Source organism: Asterias amurensis, chromosome 12, assembly GCF_032118995.1.
Source record: "Asterias amurensis chromosome 12, ASM3211899v1".
NCBI classification, from domain to species: domain Eukaryota; kingdom Metazoa; phylum Echinodermata; class Asteroidea; order Forcipulatida; family Asteriidae; genus Asterias; species Asterias amurensis.
In genome coordinates this window covers 10,024,293-10,045,184 of record NC_092659.1, presented here as the reverse complement: position 1 = coordinate 10,045,184, position 20,892 = coordinate 10,024,293, and the positions used below count along the sequence as shown (strand labels likewise).

At 39.5% G+C, this 20,892-nt stretch overlaps 1 protein-coding gene across 1 annotated transcript; it reads right to left on the bottom strand.

The window, feature by feature from the left end:
- Window positions 1-2,719: 2,719 nt before the first annotated feature.
- On the bottom strand, window positions 2,720-20,831 carry LOC139945233 (uncharacterized). The gene is made up of 10 exons (XM_071942544.1): window positions 20,730-20,831; window positions 19,500-19,621; window positions 17,125-17,262; window positions 15,275-15,394; window positions 14,460-14,583; window positions 13,989-14,040; window positions 11,441-11,494; window positions 10,106-10,206; window positions 9,300-9,458; window positions 2,720-8,519 (listed from the first exon to the last, which is right to left on the bottom strand). The coding sequence occupies exons 2-10, from the start codon at window positions 19,574-19,576 to the stop codon at window positions 8,388-8,390; spliced, it is 957 nt and encodes a 318-aa protein (XP_071798645.1). The 5' UTR covers window positions 19,577-19,621; window positions 20,730-20,831; the 3' UTR covers window positions 2,720-8,387.
- Window positions 20,832-20,892: the final 61 nt, after the last annotated feature.

Genomic DNA, 20,892 nt, shown 5'->3' with positions numbered 1-20,892 from the left:
CTATTTTGTGCTTCCAACATCGGTTTGGTAACATTTATATTAATGAGAGAAAATCGAGATGGTTGCACCGTGCACAAGGGCTATTGAAGCAACGAAAGCAGTGTTGCTACCATTATAATAATGTTAGCTCCTTGCGATTGCGTGTATGCCTATGGGCCACTTGAAGGACTCCTTCATTTATCCGTTGATAAGGGACTTTCAAATATTAAATTTTGAAAAACAATTTTAATAGCACAAGCTTTGCTCCATAAGCAGAATTCATATAGGTGTGAGCAGATATACACTTCGAATACTTCTCTGCATATGCAATGAATGTCATGTCATCGATGAAAGTATAACCAAGACTCGAGAATTTAGTTCAAACTTGCTAAAAACACACAATTGTGATGTGCGATGTTTGGTGTTCTATGCGTGTATAATCATTGTCATCGGCCACTATATAAATGGCACTGGATGTTTTAAGCATAAGGCCAATGTCACACGAGGCAATTTACAGGCAACCATTTACAGGCAATCTCCAAGAAGAGAATCTATTCACATTTGAATGTTTATCCAATCTTGGACATCTTACGACACTGTTTGAAAAAAAAGATTCCACTGCAGTCGGTTGCCTCCAAGTTGCCTCATGTGTAGACCTTTAAAGGTAGTGGATACTATTGGTAATTACTCAAAATAATTTCACGCATAAAACCTTACTTGATAACGAGTAAATGGGAGTTACTTAACTCCGTGATACATGTAATTGTCGATATTTGTCATTGAAGTATGGAAATAAATTTGTATTTGAATTGAATTGAAACTGAATTGAATTGAAAATGAATTGAATCTGTGGGAGTGAAATTAAAACATCTTGCATTGCTTATGTACTTTTTATGGGGAGGGAGTATTAGTATGGGGAAGCCGGCACAGGTGAACGGTAAACAGTATTGTCCAAAGGCCAACACTTCGTGTATCACAACTTATACATAAAATAACAAACCTGTGAAAATTTAGGCTCAATCGGTCATCGGAGTCGGGAGAAAATAATGGGAAACCCCACCCTTGTTTCCGCACGTTTCGCCGTGTCTTAAAATTGTTTTACTTATTTCTCAACTACAGCACATCAGCAGCTATATATAAGATAATTATGCTTTATACTATCATTATCTTCAAACGGTGTAAATCAGTGGACATTGTGTTTTTTGTTACAAAAAGTACCCAAATCCTTTAAAGTAAAGAAAGAGTTAAAACAAGTATAGGTAAAGCATTTTGATTGTATTATACATAAGTTTACCTCAGGTGAGACAGGGGTGCGTTCCACTCGCGCAAACGACTCGCAACTGTTCGCGCAAACGTTTTTTATCTTTTGAACGATTGGTGCGTATACGCGATGTCAATATGGCGGCGCCCTAAAATGAAGATGGCGCGCACCATACGTAGTTTTTTATTTTACTTTGTTTTTGCTGCAATAGTCCTCTTTTTGACATCATTACATCAACTAATTAACTTTGTTATTCCAAAATCTGCATTATCATCCACCGAAAAAACAATGTAATTATGTTTGTGACAAAGAAATAATACCGTATGCTTGTCCGCCATTTTAAAAACCACTCGCCAACACCTCAGAAGTATGTTCGCCTTAAGTTGCCAACGTTCGCCAACGGTGGCGGCGAACAACTCGTTCCACTTGAAATTGTTGGCGAACGTGCGCAACTGTTGGCAACGTTTGCGCGAGTGGAACGCACCCCAGGTGTTGGTTTTACGGAACCAGTGGTTTCATTGGATACAATGATTTCATTGGATAAACGTGCAATGACGTTACATTTCTGTGTTTTGATTGGTCAGAGGTGATGTGGGTGCAAAACTGAAAAACATCACCAAATATGGAAATTAGTAGAAAGGTTTGCGGTAACACCATGTAATGATAATCTCTAAATGAGTTGAGGTGGTTCTGGCCATGGGAAAAACCGCTGGTTTTCAGAACAACCCCAACTGATTTAGAGATAGTTATTACATGGTGTTAGCGCAAACCTAAGTTATATCGTATTTTCACCATGCAAAGTTTCAAATTCTACAGATATTGAAAGTTTCCTTTCGTTCTTCGTCTGCATGCAGCGCAGGCACTATGGATTTTACTTGCAATTGTTATACGATCCTATTAAAGCTCAAGTAGTATTCCGCAGCCAATAATGTTCTATATTTGTATACCTTCGGCCCAGGTAGTAGTTAAAAACGAGCAGCTCTTTTCAGAGACTGACAAGTCTCTCGAACACCTGAACAATCTACTTGTGGTAGTAGAATAAAGAAATACAGTTCTCTAAGAAGAAACTCTACCTGGCAAGTAGATACACACATGGTGTTACCGCAAACCAAATATACATTGATACCTCACCATGCAATGCCTCAATCCTATTGTTATACATAATTACATAATGATCAGGATTTGACTGGATTCTCAAAAATGTAGATATTGCGAGAGTACGTCAATGTCCTTGCTGTATGATCGGTGCGTTTACTGCAGCAGCAGTGCTCCTCATTACGGTAGTAATAATCAAACTTCACTTTGTTTTAATTGGGAAATTGTGGACGGGGGTTTGACGTATGAATGAAGAGCTGCAATGCAGAACTCTGGCGTAATTTGCGAGCCTCGCGAAGTGCGACGTCAGATCTGACATCTGACGTCACACTTCTAGGCTTGTGAATAACGCCAGGGGGCTCTTATCTAGCCGTAGGCAATCCCCGTATCACCTTTAATATACTCATGAAGACGACAGATTGGTCGACAGACCCATCAAACCGCATAACCAATTAAATCATTGTATCCATCCAATGAAAACGCTGGTTCTGAAAAGCAAGTGCCTGATGTTTCTTAAAGACACTGGACACTATTGGTAATTGTCTAAGACTAGTCTTCACAGTTGGTGTTTCTCAACATATGCATAAAATAACAAACCTGTGAAAATTTGAGCTCAATCGGTTGTCGAAGTTGCGAGATATTAATGAAAGAAAAAACACCCTTTTCGCACCATGGTAACACGAAGTTGTGTGCTTTCAGATGCTTGATTTTGAGACCTCAAATTCTAAATCCGAGGTCTCGAAATCAAATTCGTGGATAATTGCTTCTTTCTCGAAAACTACGTTTCTTTAGAGGGAGCCGTTTCTCACAATGTTTTACACCATCAACCTCTCCCAATTACTCGTTACCAAGAAAGGTTTTATGCTAATAACTATTTGAGTAATTACCAATCGTGTCCACTGCCTTTAATCCGTAAAAACACTCAGTACCAGTCTGGGCCTATTTCCCTCGGCTTTCGGCGTCGGGAGGTCCCTCTTCTGGTTCCTATATGCTCAAACTCCTCATTTCCAGTCAACATGGGTACGGATGTATATACTTTAGTACATGAGATTTGCGCCACTGTGAACTTAACGCTCGAGACACAAAAACTAGTTACAGCGCCCTCTGAGGGTCTGATGTGAGCCGTAACAATAACTAAAATAAAAGACGAGTTCCTTTATTGTGGTAATGCTTATAATTTAATTCTGATGAAATAAGTGTTGAATTAAACAGTTTAGTTCAAACTATAAAACCTTAAGAAAGTGTCTTTCCTTGTTTCATATTTCAATTAGCAATTATTATGTTTTTGAAGTATATGTATGTTGGGTGACTTGGTTTTTTTGCAAGTATATGTTTTGTGGAAGTCTACATTTAGAAAATCTTTTTTTTCTGTCTTTTCTTCTTGTATTTAATAGGGCGTATCAACAAAAGCATCTACCACTAAAATATACCTCAATTCTTTGCTTTATACCATCATGCATCTGGGCAATTCCATGGTCAGTCGTATTACACTGTTCTGTGTCATTTCAATAGAGCTATATATAGCCCTTTTCACACTACATGTATTTCCCGGGAAATTCCCGGGAATAGTTAGTCGATTTGTTCACACTACAAAAAAATTCCCGGGAAATAACATTTTCCCGGGAAATAATTTACCCAGTTAAGGGGTAGGGTTAAAGGATGACCCCGGGGAAAAACGTTTTTCCCGGGAAAAGCAGCTAGCGAGAACGAAAGCAGGTCTAACTTACCCCACCTTTTGCTTCCACTGTGTTGAGACGTCATTAATCTCGAAAGGTCACAGACGTCAAAAATAGCGCGCCAAATAATTCGCGTGGTAACAATAGCCCTTTTTTGTTTTCTCCTTCTGAAAGTGTTTACGTTTAAGTACGAAAATAAAAGTGAATAACATCTGTAATTTACAAATAAATATATGAATTAAAAAAGTTGACCACGTGAATGGAGTAGGAATAGAATAAACAAGCTTCCTTCAGGTACACACGCCATGTGTGTATGGTATTTCGTATTTTCACATGTACTTGGCCGTTGGTGGACTTGTGTTGTCCAGAGTCAGATTTGAGTTCATCGATCGACATTGCTGTCTACAACCTGACAGTAAATATTTTAGCTCAATTTGTTGCTCAATTTCTTACGATGGGTAGAAGTGACCGATGGAGTGATGATGAAATTTTGAAACTAGTTGTATTTTGGGCCGACGATGCAGTCCAAAAACAGCTAGATGGGCATAGGCCTATATACAAGACACGGGAAAGTTTTCTCAAAATTGGCTGACTGCCTGCGTGGTGCTGGGTATGAACGGACCTCTGCCCATTGCAGAAAAAACTGAAAACCTTGGGAAAAAAGACTTTAGGTCGGTAGGATACTAGTTTTGTTTTTCAAGGCCTAAATATTTTCTATTGCATAAGTGTTCTCCTGCAAACATTTCTTTTTAGAAGAAACATACATTTAAAAGTCGTTATAATAATAACAAGTTCTTACAAGTTCTTTCACAATAACCGTATCAATGCTCTTTACATTAGTGCCCTGGTCATGGGGCCAAGAACATCCCTGTGATGTTTCTCAGCTCCCTTGGGAGTATACAGCCCTGAGCTGCCTGTAAGGCGCTTGTGGCTTTTTCATACACAATATAAACCTCTACCCTCGCAGGTACCCGTTTATACCCCTGGGTGAAGAGAAGCAATTATAGTAAAGTATCTTGCTCAATGACACAAGTGTCATGACCGGGATTCGAACCCACACTCCGGTGAATTAGCACCAGAACTTGAATTCGATGCTCTTAACCACTCGGCCATGACACTCTATGAAGCCATGAAAAAAATGCTGGCCAATATAGGGTTAAAGCATATTCAGTGTTCTTTCTTTGCACGATGGGAAAACAGCACTGTTGATGTTGGAAGGGAAGAATGCTTCTTTTGCTTTCTACTTCTATTGTCAGATTGTGCAAAATCGACCATGCGGTATTTTTTTTCTATAAAACCTTTAATTATCTTGGCCCTAACATCATGGACATTATTATGCAATCCTTCGAAAATGCCATTCAGAAAATTTCTAGGCCTTACCCCAGGGTTGATTCCCTTAACCCTGCCCTGAGCAGGGTTAATTATTCCCTGGGAAAACATCATTTCCCGGGAAATTCCCGGGAGTATTTTCGTAGTGTGAACAGATCAACCAAAAGTTCCCGGGAATTTCCCGGGAAATAACTATAGTGTGAACAGGCAAAAATTGAGATGAACGCCAACACAAAACCTCTGGGTAAAACGCGGACACAAAAGTCCATTCAATTACAGTTCTCAAAAGAAAAAAAACTGTCGCAGAGTAGAAAGCTCCCTTTCGCTTTTTCTAATAGAAACTTGCTCCCACCACCAGTGGCCGCTCTTCATGGTAGACCAGATTGACCTTTGACCAATACTTCAGCAAGTGCCATGAAACCCGTCAATCGCACGACAAATTCCATCCGATTGTTATACCGCATGTCTTTAAAACACTGTCACAGCAATAGTCTTCTCCTGACAAGACGTCAGCGACGTCTTCCCCAAACTGCAAGACTTCTTTTCCGCCGTAATCACACAATATATTGGTATAACAACACGCAAATACACAATTAATGTGCAGCCATTTTGGGTCGCATGTGGCAAGGATTTTGCAGCCGGCCGCGTGGCATTGTGGGAACGGACTTCCGTCCACAAACATTGTAACTTCCGCATGGGCTGACCTGTTTACCACATTTCCTGGGGTTTGATCGTAAGTGTGAAACGACCGTGCATATTCCTAGGAAATAGTACTCCCGGGAGTTACCAAATTGGGATAGTGAGAACGGTTGCTGGGGTGGCGGTGGGGTTAAAAACTCCTGGGAATTTCCCGGCAGTTTATTTCCCGGGAAATGGCTCTGTAGTGTGAAAAGGGCTTATATTGACTAGAGCGCTAACACCCCATTATACACGCACTAATGGTGTTGAAGCCCCGTGGGCGCATCCATGTTTATGTACAAACCAATACAAAAGCTTGAAATTTTGTACGGTAATTGTATGGCTATTTGCATAACAGTGCGCTTGTTCTTTTCTATGTGTCATCCAACCCAAAAATGCAGCAAATGTGAACGCACAACTGTTGATGAGCGTACAAACTGCGATCGTCATGCGCGTCATGTTTAAAAGGCGCATATACTTTTTTTTGGAATGTCAATCAAGTCGAGCTTACGGTTTTCGTAGCACGGACTTACACGATTGGGCAGTAGCATATGAAAGCGCACACGCGACTGTGTGTTCTCTTAAAATTAAAATTGTTCCGTAGTTACGCAACACATCAAACATGTCTGCGCCCAGGGTGGCTTCAAAACACACAGCAAGTTAGCACCCTAGTCAATGTATATAGCTCTATGGTCATTTCTTGAGCTATATTCTTTCCACTAAGTTTATAGACTGATTTGATAGACTGATGATATTTGAAAAGTTGTGGGCTTTGTGCTCTGGATGTTATAACGTTGTAAATAGCGGTCAGTCGCATTACACAAAAAGGACATGGTAAAACAAAACAAAAAAACAGTCACAATTCATTTTCCACAAACTGAAAATTTGCAAAAGTTTTACTACATGTAACACACAACTCTTATACGTGGGTATCAACCAGGAGACTTAGGCAACTTGAAATTTTAGGTATAAACGGCAAAACCATGGTCAATCGCATTACATTTGTTTCCAGTCAATTAAGCCACGCCTACATGGAGCCCAAGCCAGAGTTCTTATTTGGCAAAATTTGGTTCATTCCTTGTCATCTAAAAATAAATTAACCTCATATGTTATAACTTCTAAGCGACAACAATTTCATTTTTTTGTTGCTGTCATGTCCATGTTTGCTTGGAATTGCCCACATACTGTTTGTTATACTAAAGGAGTTTTTGTCTCTTACATTCATCTTTCAATAGAGAAACAGAAAATACCAAGTTTAAATCACGCTTGGACTTAATTTAACACACATGTAAATGGCCAGGGGTATTATACCAGATATAGTGAAACAAACATGACACCCATAAGGTTGCTATTTATACTCTGTTACTATTTCTAAAGAGGAACCAATACAGTATTCTAGGTTAGGGAAAATGTTTTTTTAGTTTTTTTATATCAAAAATCTGATTTGGAACAGCTGGTAGAAGGTTTCTTGAAGTATTTCCCTGTGGTTAGCTGTCATGGTTTGCTACTATTTTACAAGAAATCTGATTGGAACCAATGGTCCAAAGTTCCTCGAAGTATTTCTGTTTAGGTATAATGTAGTTGTCAGGTTTAGCTTCTATTATCACAGGTTACTGAAAAAGAACCAATAGCAAGAGATTTCTTGAACATTTCTGGGTGGTAAGATGTCCCTGTTTGTTTGTATATCATCAGATATCTGAGTTACAATCAATAGTCAAAAGTCGTTTCTTGAAGTGTTCTTAATCAGTACTTGTCATGGTTTGCTTCTATTATTGCAGATAACTGAACTAGAACCAACAGACAGAAACCTTCCTGAATATACTTTTTTTTTACTATACCAGCTACCTGCATTGGAACCAATGGTCAGACGTTTTCTGGTTTGCTTCTATTAAAGGCAGTGGACACTATTGGTAATTACTCAAAAGAATTGTTATTATAAAAATTTACTTGGTAACAAGAAATGGAGAACTGTTGATAGTATAAAACATTGTGAGAAGCGGCTTCCTCTGAAGTAACGTAGTTTTCGAGAAAGAAGTATTTTTTTCCACTAAAGTATTTGAATTTGATTTCGAGACCTCAGAATTAGATTTTGAGGTCCCAAAACCAAGCATCTGAAATGACACAACTTCGAGCAACAAGGGTGTTTTTTCTTCCATTATTATCTCGCAACGTTGATGACCAATTGAGTTAAATTCACAGGTTTGTTGTATTTTGTACATATGTTGAGATACACCAAGTGAGAAGACTGGTCTTTGACAACTACCAATGGTGTCCAGTGTCTTTAAATCAGAGATATGTGACTTTGAACCGATTATCAGAAGTTTTCTGGTTGAAGTATTGGGTAGTTTTCCTTGTATGCTCCTTTTAAATCAAATATCTGACTTGGAACCAATATTCAGAAGTTTCTTGAAGTATTCTGGATTTGCTTGAATCTTTTCAGCCCTCATCCTTTGTAGTTTCTCAATCCATGCTTCCATCTTTTCCTCAGATGACTTGGCTAACTGCAAATTGATAAATTGGTTCCTGGCAATTAAGTATGTGTATTGTGCTTGGGAAGTTGAATTTAGATGTTCCAGGGAAAAAACAAGTTTGTTCAACGTCTTGGAATTTTGCTTGGGTCCTTCAATGAAATGTTTCCCTTGTAAAGCTGCACAAAAATTGAGAACCAATGGTCAGAAGTTTTTTATTTCTTCTGGTATGATCAACAGCAAATTGCGCCAACACATTACATGCTGCTATAAAAGGGCTAGGTCTCATAATTCAAATATAGTCCCACATCTTGAAGGAAATACTGTATGTTACAGCGCCAGGAGCGTCACTGAGTGACCGACATGCGCACTTTATAAGAAGCCACTATTACTATTATTATAGCTGTAGATTATTTCTCCTCTACAGGACTCAAGCACAGAGTATTAATTAGATTTAGTTAAATTCTAAAGCCTGGTTCATACTTCCTGCGACTGCTTCGTGCGAAGTGAATTTCTCTGCGTCACAGCGAGAAATGGAGTGCATACGGATTGTTGCGTCACCATTTGCATTTGCCGGAAGTATGAACCTGCAACTGATTTTAAAAAACGCTGGGATTAATCCTATCTCGAGCTAGGCTAACTTAGGATTAATCTTAAGGTCTGCATGCTACAGTGCAGGGCTGGGACTCCTCCTAAGTCCTATGATTAATCCTAAGTTAGGAAGAGTTTGGTGAAATTGACGGCAGGCTTTATTCCCTGTGCAGCTTTATATTCGGCATAACTTACATACATTATTGTATCAATGTAACTTACCAAGGAACTAGCTAGCTCCCCTCGGTTGACAGTTTTATAAAATATAGTTTGATTCCTCTTGTAGGCTGGTCCATTAAGTCCTTGTACCGTAACAGCAGCACTGCCAAATATAGCATTATCGTGATTCTGTTCTTTGTTTATCTTCGTCGAGCCTTTTGACTGTTGTTGGAATAAACAAATAAAACCACAACAAATAAAAATTTGGTTTGGGTCTATTTAGAAATGTGAATAAGATCTCTCTCTTGCTATGTTGTATCTCACACAGACCCTCCCTATGAAATATGTCAATTTCACATAGCGTGTGCGCAATTGGTTGGCAAAAGGAGGGAACATCCCGCTGAATTGTAAACGGCTAATGGCTGCTATAGGCAGATGCGATTGCGTGTCTGGAGGCAAACGCGATTGCGCGTCTGCTAAGTGCACAACTCTATGGCGTCTGTACACTCGTGTGAATGTAATTAGCACATTTCACGGCAAGGGTCCATGGCATTAATACACGTATGCTACCTTTTGTTACAATCGCACAAAACACAAAATGTAGTAAAATCCATTCAAAGACTAGTTTAGGCCATGTTAATATTTGTCACAGGTGGTGAAACTCAAAACAAAATGTTGCAGTTAATGCTATTTTGAGGTTTTTGATGTTAATGTTAGAATTCTCGTCAAACAAAACAAATGGAACAAGTATAACATAGAAACTAAATGCAAAAGTAAAGGTGTGGGGTGCACATAAGGTTAGATGTATTTATTCCAGACTTGCTCGCCCATCCCACTACTTTTAGTAGTGATTGAGTGAGTAGCTTTACCTTGCTTTGTCCCGACAGGAAGGTGTTTGGTCTGAAAGAATCCTCCTCAATCTCCGCAATGGCTTGCTGCTTCAGTCTCTCATCCACAATACTTGCAAGTTCTGAAAGACAAGAATTTTCATACAATTTCATTTTATTATTCATGTAATAATATCAAAGTCTTATAAAGTGCTTGTACCTACCAAACAAGGTACTCAAGACGCTGAATATATACAAACTTTCAGAAAGATAGGTTATTGCAGTGACGAATTCTGAGACCCAATAATTTAGCACCTTATAAGGGTTGACAAGGTGCTACGGCGCATACAGCAGCCACAGCCAGGAACACCGGGGTGAACCTCTTCTCTTTTCGATAAAGGCACTGGGTTCTTTTTGAACCCACATATCCTATACTTATTAAATTTGTCGGCAACACCAACCATCCACATCAAACAGTTCTCGGAGGAATTGGTGATAGTTTGCTGTAGATATTGAACTTATCCCACATTCATAAATACCTCAGACAGTTTTGCTATTCCTATTGGTGGAGAGCGCCTCACGTGGGTGTGTATAAACCTTTGTTTATGACCGGTAAAAAGAGTTAATTCATGGGCGTGACAGGCGACATTGCACCTGTTCTTATAAGACAGTTTCTTAATTCCTAATGGTCGAGAGCAACGGTTGAAACAGTTGTGCCACATCACACGATACGCGCAACGTGCACAGCATTCCCTTATAAGGAGTTGTTACCCGAGGGCGGCGGAGGGCCTTACCATTTCAAAGCTGGGGGGGGGGGTGTTGTGTTGAAAGAAATCATTTAACAATTATATTTCTGGCATTTATTTTACTTTTTGACCAAAAAGTGATGATTTTTTGACCGAAAAGGTATTTATGAATGGGAATCAAAGTGTGTTGAATCGGTTTTCAACTAGTGGTCTAAACCCGCCGAGGCCTGGTTCCTTATAATTTACCTTGACTTTGTCTCGGTAAAATTATTAAGAACCAGGCCTCTTTGGGTTTAAACCACTAGTTGAAAAACTCTTCACCACACATTGATTCCCTTATCTGTCATTATGTAGGTATCAGTTCACGGTATTATGACCGTGAATGGGTATGTGTATACCAAATTTTTGTGAAGCAAATTAACAAGTAACAAGAACTGTCTTTTTCACTACGAGTTATTGGGCTATTACATGTAATACAGCAAACTATCACCAGGGAGTAACAATAAGATACAAAACTGTACTTGTGATGCTAGCAAACTGGGTAATGAAAGTGCCTTTACGTGGCGATAAATATGGGTTTTATTGAAAACTACAAAATTGCTAGGGAAACAGACAAAATTCAAAACATTACCAGATTTGCTTTCATGGAAAAGTCCTTTCTCTTTCAGTTTGTCATTTGCTGAGGCTGGAGGAATAGAGTGGTAAAAAGTGAACATTTGTTAGCTGTTTACACATACATTTTATCCTATAGAAATACGTAGGATACCTACATGTATACAAATATGGGATGAATAAGGGCAATTCCAAGCAAACATGGACATGACAAACCCCAAAAATCAAATTTATTATAGTTGTTGACAAGGAATGAACACAATTTTTGCAACTAGGAACTCAGCTGGGGCTCCATGTAGGCTTGGCTAAATTGTCTGGAAAAACACTGTAAAGCGACTGACCGTAATGCGACTGACCATGGTTTTGCCATGTATACCTCAAAGTTCAGGTTGCTGGCCATTTATAAGTATCCTGTAACGAGTTGTGTGTTTCATGTAGTAACACTTTTGCAAGTATTTTAGTTAGAGGAAACTTTTGAATTGTGACTAGCGTATTTGTTATCATGTCTTTTTTGTGTAATGCGACTGACCGCTATTTACAACATTATAACATCCAGAGCACAAAGCCCACAACTTTTCTAATATCATCAATTCAAAGCCTTGGGTGTCAAGTACAAACCAGTCTGTAAAATTGGTGGAAAGAATATCTCATAGAACTACAACCACCAAGATCAAGAAATGACACAGTAAAGTGTAATGCGACTGACCATGGAAATGCCAATAAGCGTAAACAAATTAGAGAGTCAAGGCTGAGCGGTCGAGGGCGGTGGACTCAAGTTCTGTAATTTACAGAATGTGGGTTTAAATCTTGGCCTGGTTAGTTGAGTCAGTTGTGTCCTTGAGCAAGGCACTTTATCATAATTGCTTCTCTCCATCCAGGAGTACAAATGGGTTCCATTCAAGCAGAAGACAAATATTCTCAACATTTAATGCCAAGGAAACCAAATATAAACACACCAGCAGCTTCTGATGAGCCACATTGGCTCAGACAGACTTTACTTTTCAGGAGTAAAATTAAGCTGAATATAATCACAAAATTAATTTCTGACTGTTTCATTTCACAATGCTCCCAGTCCAGGTGTCAATAAATGAGTATATTCTGCAAACAAGTAATTCATAACTTATTTCAACAATAATATATTAACGACACTGGACACTATCGGTATTTGTCAAAGACCATTCTTCTCACTTGGTGTTTCTTAACATGCATAAAATAACAAACCTGTAAACAATTTGAGCTCAATCGACCGTCGAAGTTGAGAATAATAATGAAAGAAAAAACAACCTTGTCATACGAAGTTGTGTGCTTTCAGATGCTTGATTTCGTGACCTCAAATTCTAAATCTTAGGTCCCGAAATCAAATTCGTGGAGAAAAACTTCTTTCTCGAAAACTATGTTACTTCAAAGGGAGCTGTTTCTCACAATGTTTTATACCATCATCAGCTCCCCATTTCTCGTTACCAAATACGGTTTTATGCTTATAATTATTTTGAGTAACTACCAATACTCTTGTGTCCACTGCCTTTAACAGGTGATAAAGACACAGCTAGAACAGTTGAAGCCCAGTGGGCAAAATTGCACTTGGCATTCAGAGCCATACACATTTTGGCAAACAAACTTACACATGGGAGCTTAGAATGCATAACACTATCCATACATTTGGTTCTCAATACAAAATTTATAAGCACTTGGGATGGTTAGCTGCAAAGAGTCCCAAGCTTCCTACTCTTTTTAAGATAGGACTCCTACATGTACATTAAATTTTGGATTGTTGGAACATCATACACTCCGCTTACGCGGCTAGCAAAGAAATTAGGGGCTTGCTCTGTAGGCAAAGAATAGTGATCGGAAGCGCAGATATTAGGGGCTTGATCTGTAAGCAAAGAATGGTGATCGGAAGTGCAGATATTAGGGGCCTGCTCTGTAAGCAAAGAATGGTGATCGGAAGTGCAGATATTAGGGGCCTGCTCTGTAAGCAAAGAATGGTGATCGGAAGTGCAGATATTAGGAGCTTGCTCTGTAAGCAAAGAATGGTGATCGGAAGTGCAGATATTAGGGGCTTGCTCTGTAAGACAAAGAATGGTGATCAGAAGTGCAGATATTAGGGGCCTGCTCTGTAAGCAAAGAATGGTGATCGGAAGTGCAGATATTAGGGGCCTGCTCTGTAAGCAAAGAATGGTGATCGGAAGTGCAGATATTAGGGGCTTGCTCTGTAAGCAAAGAATGGTGATCGGAAGTGCAGATATTAGGGGCTTGACCTGTAAGCAAAGAATGGTGATCGGAAGTGCAGATATTAGGGGCTTGCTCTGTAAGCAAAGAATGGTAATCGGAAGTGCAGACATTAGGGGCTTGACCTGTAAGCAAAGAATGGTGATCAGAAGCGCAGAAATTAGGGGCCTGCTCTGTAAGCAAAGGATGGTTATCGGAAGCGCAGATATTAGGGGCCTGCTCTGTAAGCAAAGAATGGTGATCGGAAGTGCAGAAATTAGGCGCTTTCCCTGTATTAGCGGCGGTAAGTGGAGTAATGATTGGGCCCTGACTTGACAATATATTCAAATTGTACATACCTGCTGCTTCAATAGCTCTCTGCATCTTCTCTTTGACTGTTTCAGCTGTAACCTGCCAACGCAACCAACATACATACATGTGTGTAGCAATTCATTAAGCCTGAACAACTTCTTTTGTAACTTTTTTGTCCTTTCAGTCACCATTCGGACTTGGACTGTTCACGGTTCTTAATTTCACTGAACTCTTACTTTTGGTTCACAGTAAAACTGGATACTGTCACAGAATCCTTTTGAATTCCAAGACGGGCACCTAAAGGAAAACAATGCCTTGGATCTGTCGCGTTGGTCCATGAAAAATGTTTGAAACCATTTGTTATAAAATGCATGGTTAGAAAGATGTTTTAAGAGTAGAATATAATGATCCACACAAACATGCATCGAGATTGCAAACAAACATTTTCAAACTATCTCCGACTGATACATCCCAACAACATGGGAAGTCTGTGGAAATGAGTCATCAGTAGGACTCACCTTGACTTTCTCTGTGGTATCACTTCGTGAGCGGCTGGAACATTTTGACGAGCGCTCTAAAGACGAACTTTTTGAGCGAGTTCTTCTCCGGCTTCTACTTGGAGTTCTTGAGCGTGTGCGAGATCTAAAATGAAACAAATCACAAAAAACAAATCTTCAGTTAATAGCCCAATCAGGGCTCAAGTTTTACAATGAACCGCAGGTCAGAGACCAGTGATTTCAGCATCGGCCAGTAAACTCATGACTACACAAGTCCAGCAGATTTGTGTTTTTCAATTCAATGTTTTTCAATGTATAACAATCCCTAAAAAAAAATGAGGTAAATCTTCTATCAAATAAATACAGTAAAGCCTTTTCAATGGTCGCTTAGGGGTCGGTTTCCTCTTTAAACATGTTAAACTGCGTCACGCGTTAATCCAACGCCCTCGCCCCCATCGTGCGTCCGCGTATAAACCAGCTTTTAGTAGTTTCACATTCGGGGTAGATTTACAGCAGGGGTTTCGAAAAAATTTAAGATCAAATAAACATCCTAGTCCCAGAGTTTTACTTTTGTCTATACATAAACTAAAACCCTACTAATTGTATATTTGTTTTAAAAGCTAAAACTAATTTAAACAAGCTGTAATGATTTTTGTTTTTTTCAGATTCGGCATAAAGAATAATTTAAAGCAAAGATTTGATTTCATAAAAAAAAAGTTTTTCGTTTGTGGTGTTTTCTCGCTCCGGTGAGTGCGAGACTTGCACAGTCTACTTTCAATAGTGTCCACTGCCCTTAAGTTTATAAATGGTCCTGAACGCTGAACGTGTATACAAACCTTCTACGTGATCTACTGACACTACGTGATCTTGATCTCCTGGAATATTTACTAGAATGATAATCTCTGCCTCTTGATCTACTACGTGATCTCCTCCTACTGTAGCGATCCAATGGGGACCTACAACAAAAATAACATCAAATACAAAGTTCGGTCAACTGTTCGGTCAAATTTTCCAAAAAAACTCTTAAAGCCATTATACACTTTCGGTAAACAGTATTGTCCAAGTCCCACACTTCGTGTATCACAACTTATATATAAAATAACAATCCTGTGGAAATTTAGGCTCAATCGGACATCGGAGTCGGGAGAAAATAACGGGAAAACCCACTCCTGTTTTCGCGCGTTTCGCCGTGTCATGACATGTGTTTATAACAAATCCGTAATTCTCGTTAACGAGAATTTATACCGTTTTCTCAAAAAGTAAAGCATTTCATGGACTAATATTTCAAGAGAAGTCTTTCACCATTACCTTCTGTAAACCCTGTAAATTGTTTGTAAATCTGTGAACTTTTTTTTTTTTTCTGTACCGAAAGGGTCCAATGGCTTTACTTTTTGAGAAAAAATTAAAACAATATCAATTCTCAATATCGAGAATTACGGATTTATTTTAAACACATGTCATGACACGGCAAAACGTGCGGATACAAGGGAAGGTTTTCCCATTATTTTCTCCCGACTCCGATGACCGATTGAGCCTAAATTTTCACAGGTTTGTTATTTTATATAAAAGTTGTGATACACGAAGTGTGGGCTTTGGACAATACTGTTTACCGAAAGGGTCCAATGGCTTTAAAACATACACCTTGATTTCCAACAACAAATTGAAACATTTTAAACAACTAAACACTCAACCAGTGAACACTAGACCTGTGGACAAGTCGTTAAAGGTCTACCGCGGTGAGATAGTCAAGTCGTGGTGGTGGCGTAATGATTCAGGTTTCCGTGATCGAATACTGCTCTCGTGAGATCACTGCTCTCGAGTGAACAGCTTGCTGCCGACTTCTTCTAAATGGGACCATGGTCGTGAGACCATTAGTCTCGCGGGGGCCAGCAGTCTCACAAGAATACCGCCAGTGACGCGGGAATCATGGGGAGATTCGGAATTGCGCTGAGAGAGAGACGGAACGCTATCACCGCAACAACTGGTCAACAATTCTAGTGTACACCCCAGGAGGCCATGATGTGACTTGAATCTAAGTCACAAGCTAGAGTTACCCAAGTCTACCAGCTAGTCATCTCAGATAACTGGTGTACTAAGAAATTGCATACAAGATCCATCCTTTTTGTTTCAATTCTGAGCCTTTCTGACCCATTTTAATTTAGTAATAGATGCCGTTTGTTTAAGCTAGGGTACACATGGATATTAACATTCTGAAAATCTTGTACAATGTTACACCAATAAGGATTGTAATTGTGCTAAATAAACACATGTTAGTGTCACCAGTGATGTCTAGCCCATTGTCCAGCATGGTAGGTCCTCTGTGTGTCTTCCTGTTAATCCAACAGAACAATACACACCCAATCGTTGGATTCTAATTAGTATGAAATAACAAGGGCAATGCAATCTTATATTGACTGTCAATCCATGTACACTTAAGTACGATTTGAAACTTTGCATGGTGGATATATGATATGGATAGATTTGAGGTAACACCATGTAATGACTATTTCCAAATGAGTTGGGGTGGTTCTGAAAACAACCGTTGGTTTCAACTCAACATTTCGACGAGCATACTGATCGAAACGTCAAGTTGAAACAATAGTTCTTTTCAGAACCACCCCAACTCATTTATAGAAAGTCATTACATGGCGTTATCGCAAACCTTTCCATATCAATGTACACTAACCTGCTTCTACTGCGATGTCTAGATCCAGAGCGAGAACGATAATGTTTCTTGGATTTGTTTCTTCTGTCGGTGCGTATAGAATCACTGCTACTTCTACTGACTGATCGAGATCTCGACCTCCGATGAGACTTCCGGTGTCTAGGTACAAAAAATAAGGTTATCATTAAAGGGACACATTGTCTTGGATCGGTCGAGTTGGTCCATGAAAAGCGTTTGAAACAGTTGGTTATAAAATCGAGATGGTTCGAAAGATGTTTTAAAAGTAGAAAATAATGATCCACACAAACATGCCTTGAAATTTGCTTTGGGTTTTCCTTTTACTTTGCAAACTAACACGTCCTCCATTTGGAGTCAAAAACTTGACTACACAAAATGGGGTGCCGTGTTAGTTCACGACTTATAAAGAAAGAAGACGATCAGAGCATACTGATCGAAACGTCGAGTTAACCCAACGGTTCTTTTCAGAACCACCCCAACTCATTTAGAGATTGTTATTACATGGTGTTACCGCAAACTCTTCTATATCTTATCTCCACCATGCAAAGTTTCAAATCCTACTTATAAAGAAAACCGTGCAATTTCTACTTTTAAAACATCTTTCTAACCAATATGCACTTTTAACAAACGTTTTCAAACACTTTTCATGGAGCAACTCGCCCGATCCTAGGCAACAGGTCCCTTTAAAGTCAAAGTTGAGTTTCTAAGGCGATTGAATCAAACTGTTCATTAATGCAAGATGGAACAGAAGTCTAATTGTTCTTCTTAAATTCTTCTTTCTTACAAGTGCTGCTTCATAAGTAAAAGTTAGCGCACTGCGGCTGGCTGCATCATGAAACAATGAACCGCTACCGCTACCTCAATCAAGTGCAATAAAATACAATATAAGACACAAAGGGGGTAAAAACAGTGTATGGTTATAGAACATTCAATGCTTTGTTATACACCAAGCCTGGAACTACAGGCAGGCCACAGAGGCCATGACCTCTGTTGCCCCTGGTATTGGCCTTGGTGCCCTTCAAAAGTTTCCCATCAGACTTTAAGATTTTCCACTGGAAGTGCCCTTTGCAAAATGAAAATGAGCTTGAGCTTTCACCATGTTCAAAAATGAAATTCCAGGCCTGAACACTGTCCACCACAGGTGAGGTACATGTATAGTTGATTTGATTTGTTGCTCTTATTGGATTTTGTGGTATTCAGCAGTGAGGTTGCTGTTGATGATTTAAGGATCAAGGTGGTCTGGAGAATATGAAAGCAAAAAAAACACTGGCAATGAAATATTGAATTTAAAATATCACAAAGTGTAATCTGCAAAATCTTTGCAAAAATGCAATGCCTTGAAAAAACTTGAGTAAAGCCCAGTTCATAATTCCTGTGAATGCGAATGCAATACGAACGTTGACGTCACATATTCAAAACGAATAATTCGCAGCGGTTGGGATGTGCTACATGTATAACTCTCTTGCGAATATCGCTGTGAAAACAGAGTTGTGGCATCAAATTTGCATCGCATTTATCATCATCATCAAGGCGAGCGCCATGTGGAAGCTCGAGCCTGCCCAGTAAGTTCTCTCCAGATGTTCCTATCCAGCATGCAGAGTGTAGTTCCTCAGCGCTGGTCAAGCCAGTGTCTCGTTTCAGGGTGTCTACGAAGAAGAGACGTCTTCTACCACGAGAGGCCTTGTCTTGTGTGGGCTCCCAGAGGATGGCTGGGCAAGCGGCAAGCTCCGAGTGACGGACACAGTAACCAGCAAGCTTAACACAGCGTTTGTGGATCTTCTATGTAGCCTTTGGCCAGCCAGCATACAGGTTGGAGTTTCTCAGGTTGGAGTTTCTCATATGGTCCTGCCAGGGGATGTTTAGGGCCATACGCAGCATCCAGGGGTGCGTTACACTCGCGCAAACGTTGCCAACAGTTGCGCACGTTCGCCAACAATTTCAAGTGGACTGAGTTGTTCGCCGCCACCATTGGCAACTTTAGGCGAACATACTTCTGAGGTGTTGGCAAGGGTTTTTTAAAATGGCGGACAAGCATAAGGTATTATTTCTTTGTCACAAACATAGTTACATTGTATTTTCGGTGGATAATAATGTAGATTTGGAGTAACAAAGTTAATCAGTTGATGTAATGATGTCAAAAAGAGGACTATTGCAGCAAAACAAAGTTAAAAAAAAACTACGTATGGTGCACGCCATCTTCATTTTAGGGTGCCGCCATGTTGACATCGCCTATACGCACCAATCCTTCAAAAGATTAAGACCATTTACGCGAACAGTTGTGAGTCATTTGCGCGAGTGGAACGCACCCCTGGTGTAACAACCACAACCATCGCATTTGCATTCGCAGGAAGTATGAAGTATGCTAGGAATTGACCAACCTTGGTGCACTGCTACTAGGGCTCCTGGAACCAGACCGATGTCTGCTCTTCTTGTGCTTCTTACTGTGGCTTCCCATCAATCTCTAAAATAGTGACAGCTATCGGTAAAACTATATGGATTTCTGTTAAAAAAACAAAAACCAACAAACAAACTATAACGTAAGTAGGATATGTCATGTAACATCTTCATATTCTACCTTTCATCTCTTGTACATAATTAAAGAAAACTCGAAATTGCCAATTAAACAATACACAAATTGATTGGTTTCATTCTAAAGCTGGCTGGTAATAAAGTTCACACAAGTTCCAATCCTATTTCCCATAATCCCATATTGGCAAGCCATAGAATCCCAAATAGCAACCACATCACGTTATCTATCTAGTGACTAAAGGAGAATGAAACTTAATCTAGCAGATGATAATTTTGTTTTGAACTTTCGAGGTTGAATGTTGTTTCTTCAAGTTGAGTTGACTCTTAATTTGATTGTTGGTGTACAACCTACGACAGGAAACTTTATTCTCAGCATGATTTAAGCCTGACGTAAACCGTGAGTAAAAAGCAGAGTTTCTGTCACCGGTCAGTGAAGCTTGCTCAGTCTTGCCGTAAATGGGAATCAAAAGTTGGATTCGGGGTAGAAAATATATCAGACAACTCGTCTGTCGGACAACTCAACCGTCCGAAAAACTCAACGGATGGCCAAGACAAGTTGATGGTTGAACGGTCGACCTCCGTAAATGTTTACACGAATTTCCTATAACAGTGTAAATCCTAACTGCTACCCCTAACTAAACCCTTACCCTAGCACTACCCTGATCTCCCCCCCCCACCTTCTCGGCCCTGTGCGCGCCCATCCCTGAGGCCTGTCACAGCCATCCGTCGATACTCAACTGTCCGTCTCTGTCTGACAGTTGACAGTTGAAAAAATCCTCCGTTGGCGAGTCGTCACCACTTTTTCACTCATTTAAAAAAAAAAAAAGGATAGGCCTATAAAGTATCATGGTACTCATGAGGTAAATTACTATATTATTTTAATAAAAAATATGAATAAAAATAATATTTTTTCATTGTCATATCGAGACGAATGAAAAAGTCAAGGGAATGGAATGGTGGCGTCATCGGCAATCCATAAATTAATTATTTATAGGAAACTTTTTCATTTTGTCTGCTGAAACATGATGTAGGACCCTTAAAAAGCACAAACCAAAGTCAAAAAGCAAATGTTATCTTACCTCCAAATTAATAAATTACATAGACCCTGGAGGGGACCATCAAGTTAACCTTAATTTTATTTTCAGCTCATCAACTGCTGCTGTACTGTAGCGTGTGTGTGGTTGGTTGTGTGGTGGCTCAATGCTGACTGACCGTTCTGCGCAAAAATATAGCGCAAAGTTT

What these genes read in the sequence shown, in the direction of transcription:
- LOC139945233 (XM_071942544.1), bottom strand. Translation starts at nt 19,576, where the DNA reads ATGGGAAGCCACAGTAAGAAGCACAAGAAGAGCAGACATCGGTCTGGT. An exon ending in AGACATCGCAGTAGAAGCAG is followed by an intron (nt 15,395 to 17,124) that starts GTTAGTGTACAT and finishes TTTTTGTTGTAG; the next exon opens with GTCCCCATTGGATCGCTACA. An exon ending in ATACCACAGAGAAAGTCAAG is followed by an intron (nt 14,041 to 14,459) that starts GTGAGTCCTACT and finishes TTGCGTTGGCAG; the next exon opens with GTTACAGCTGAAACAGTCAA.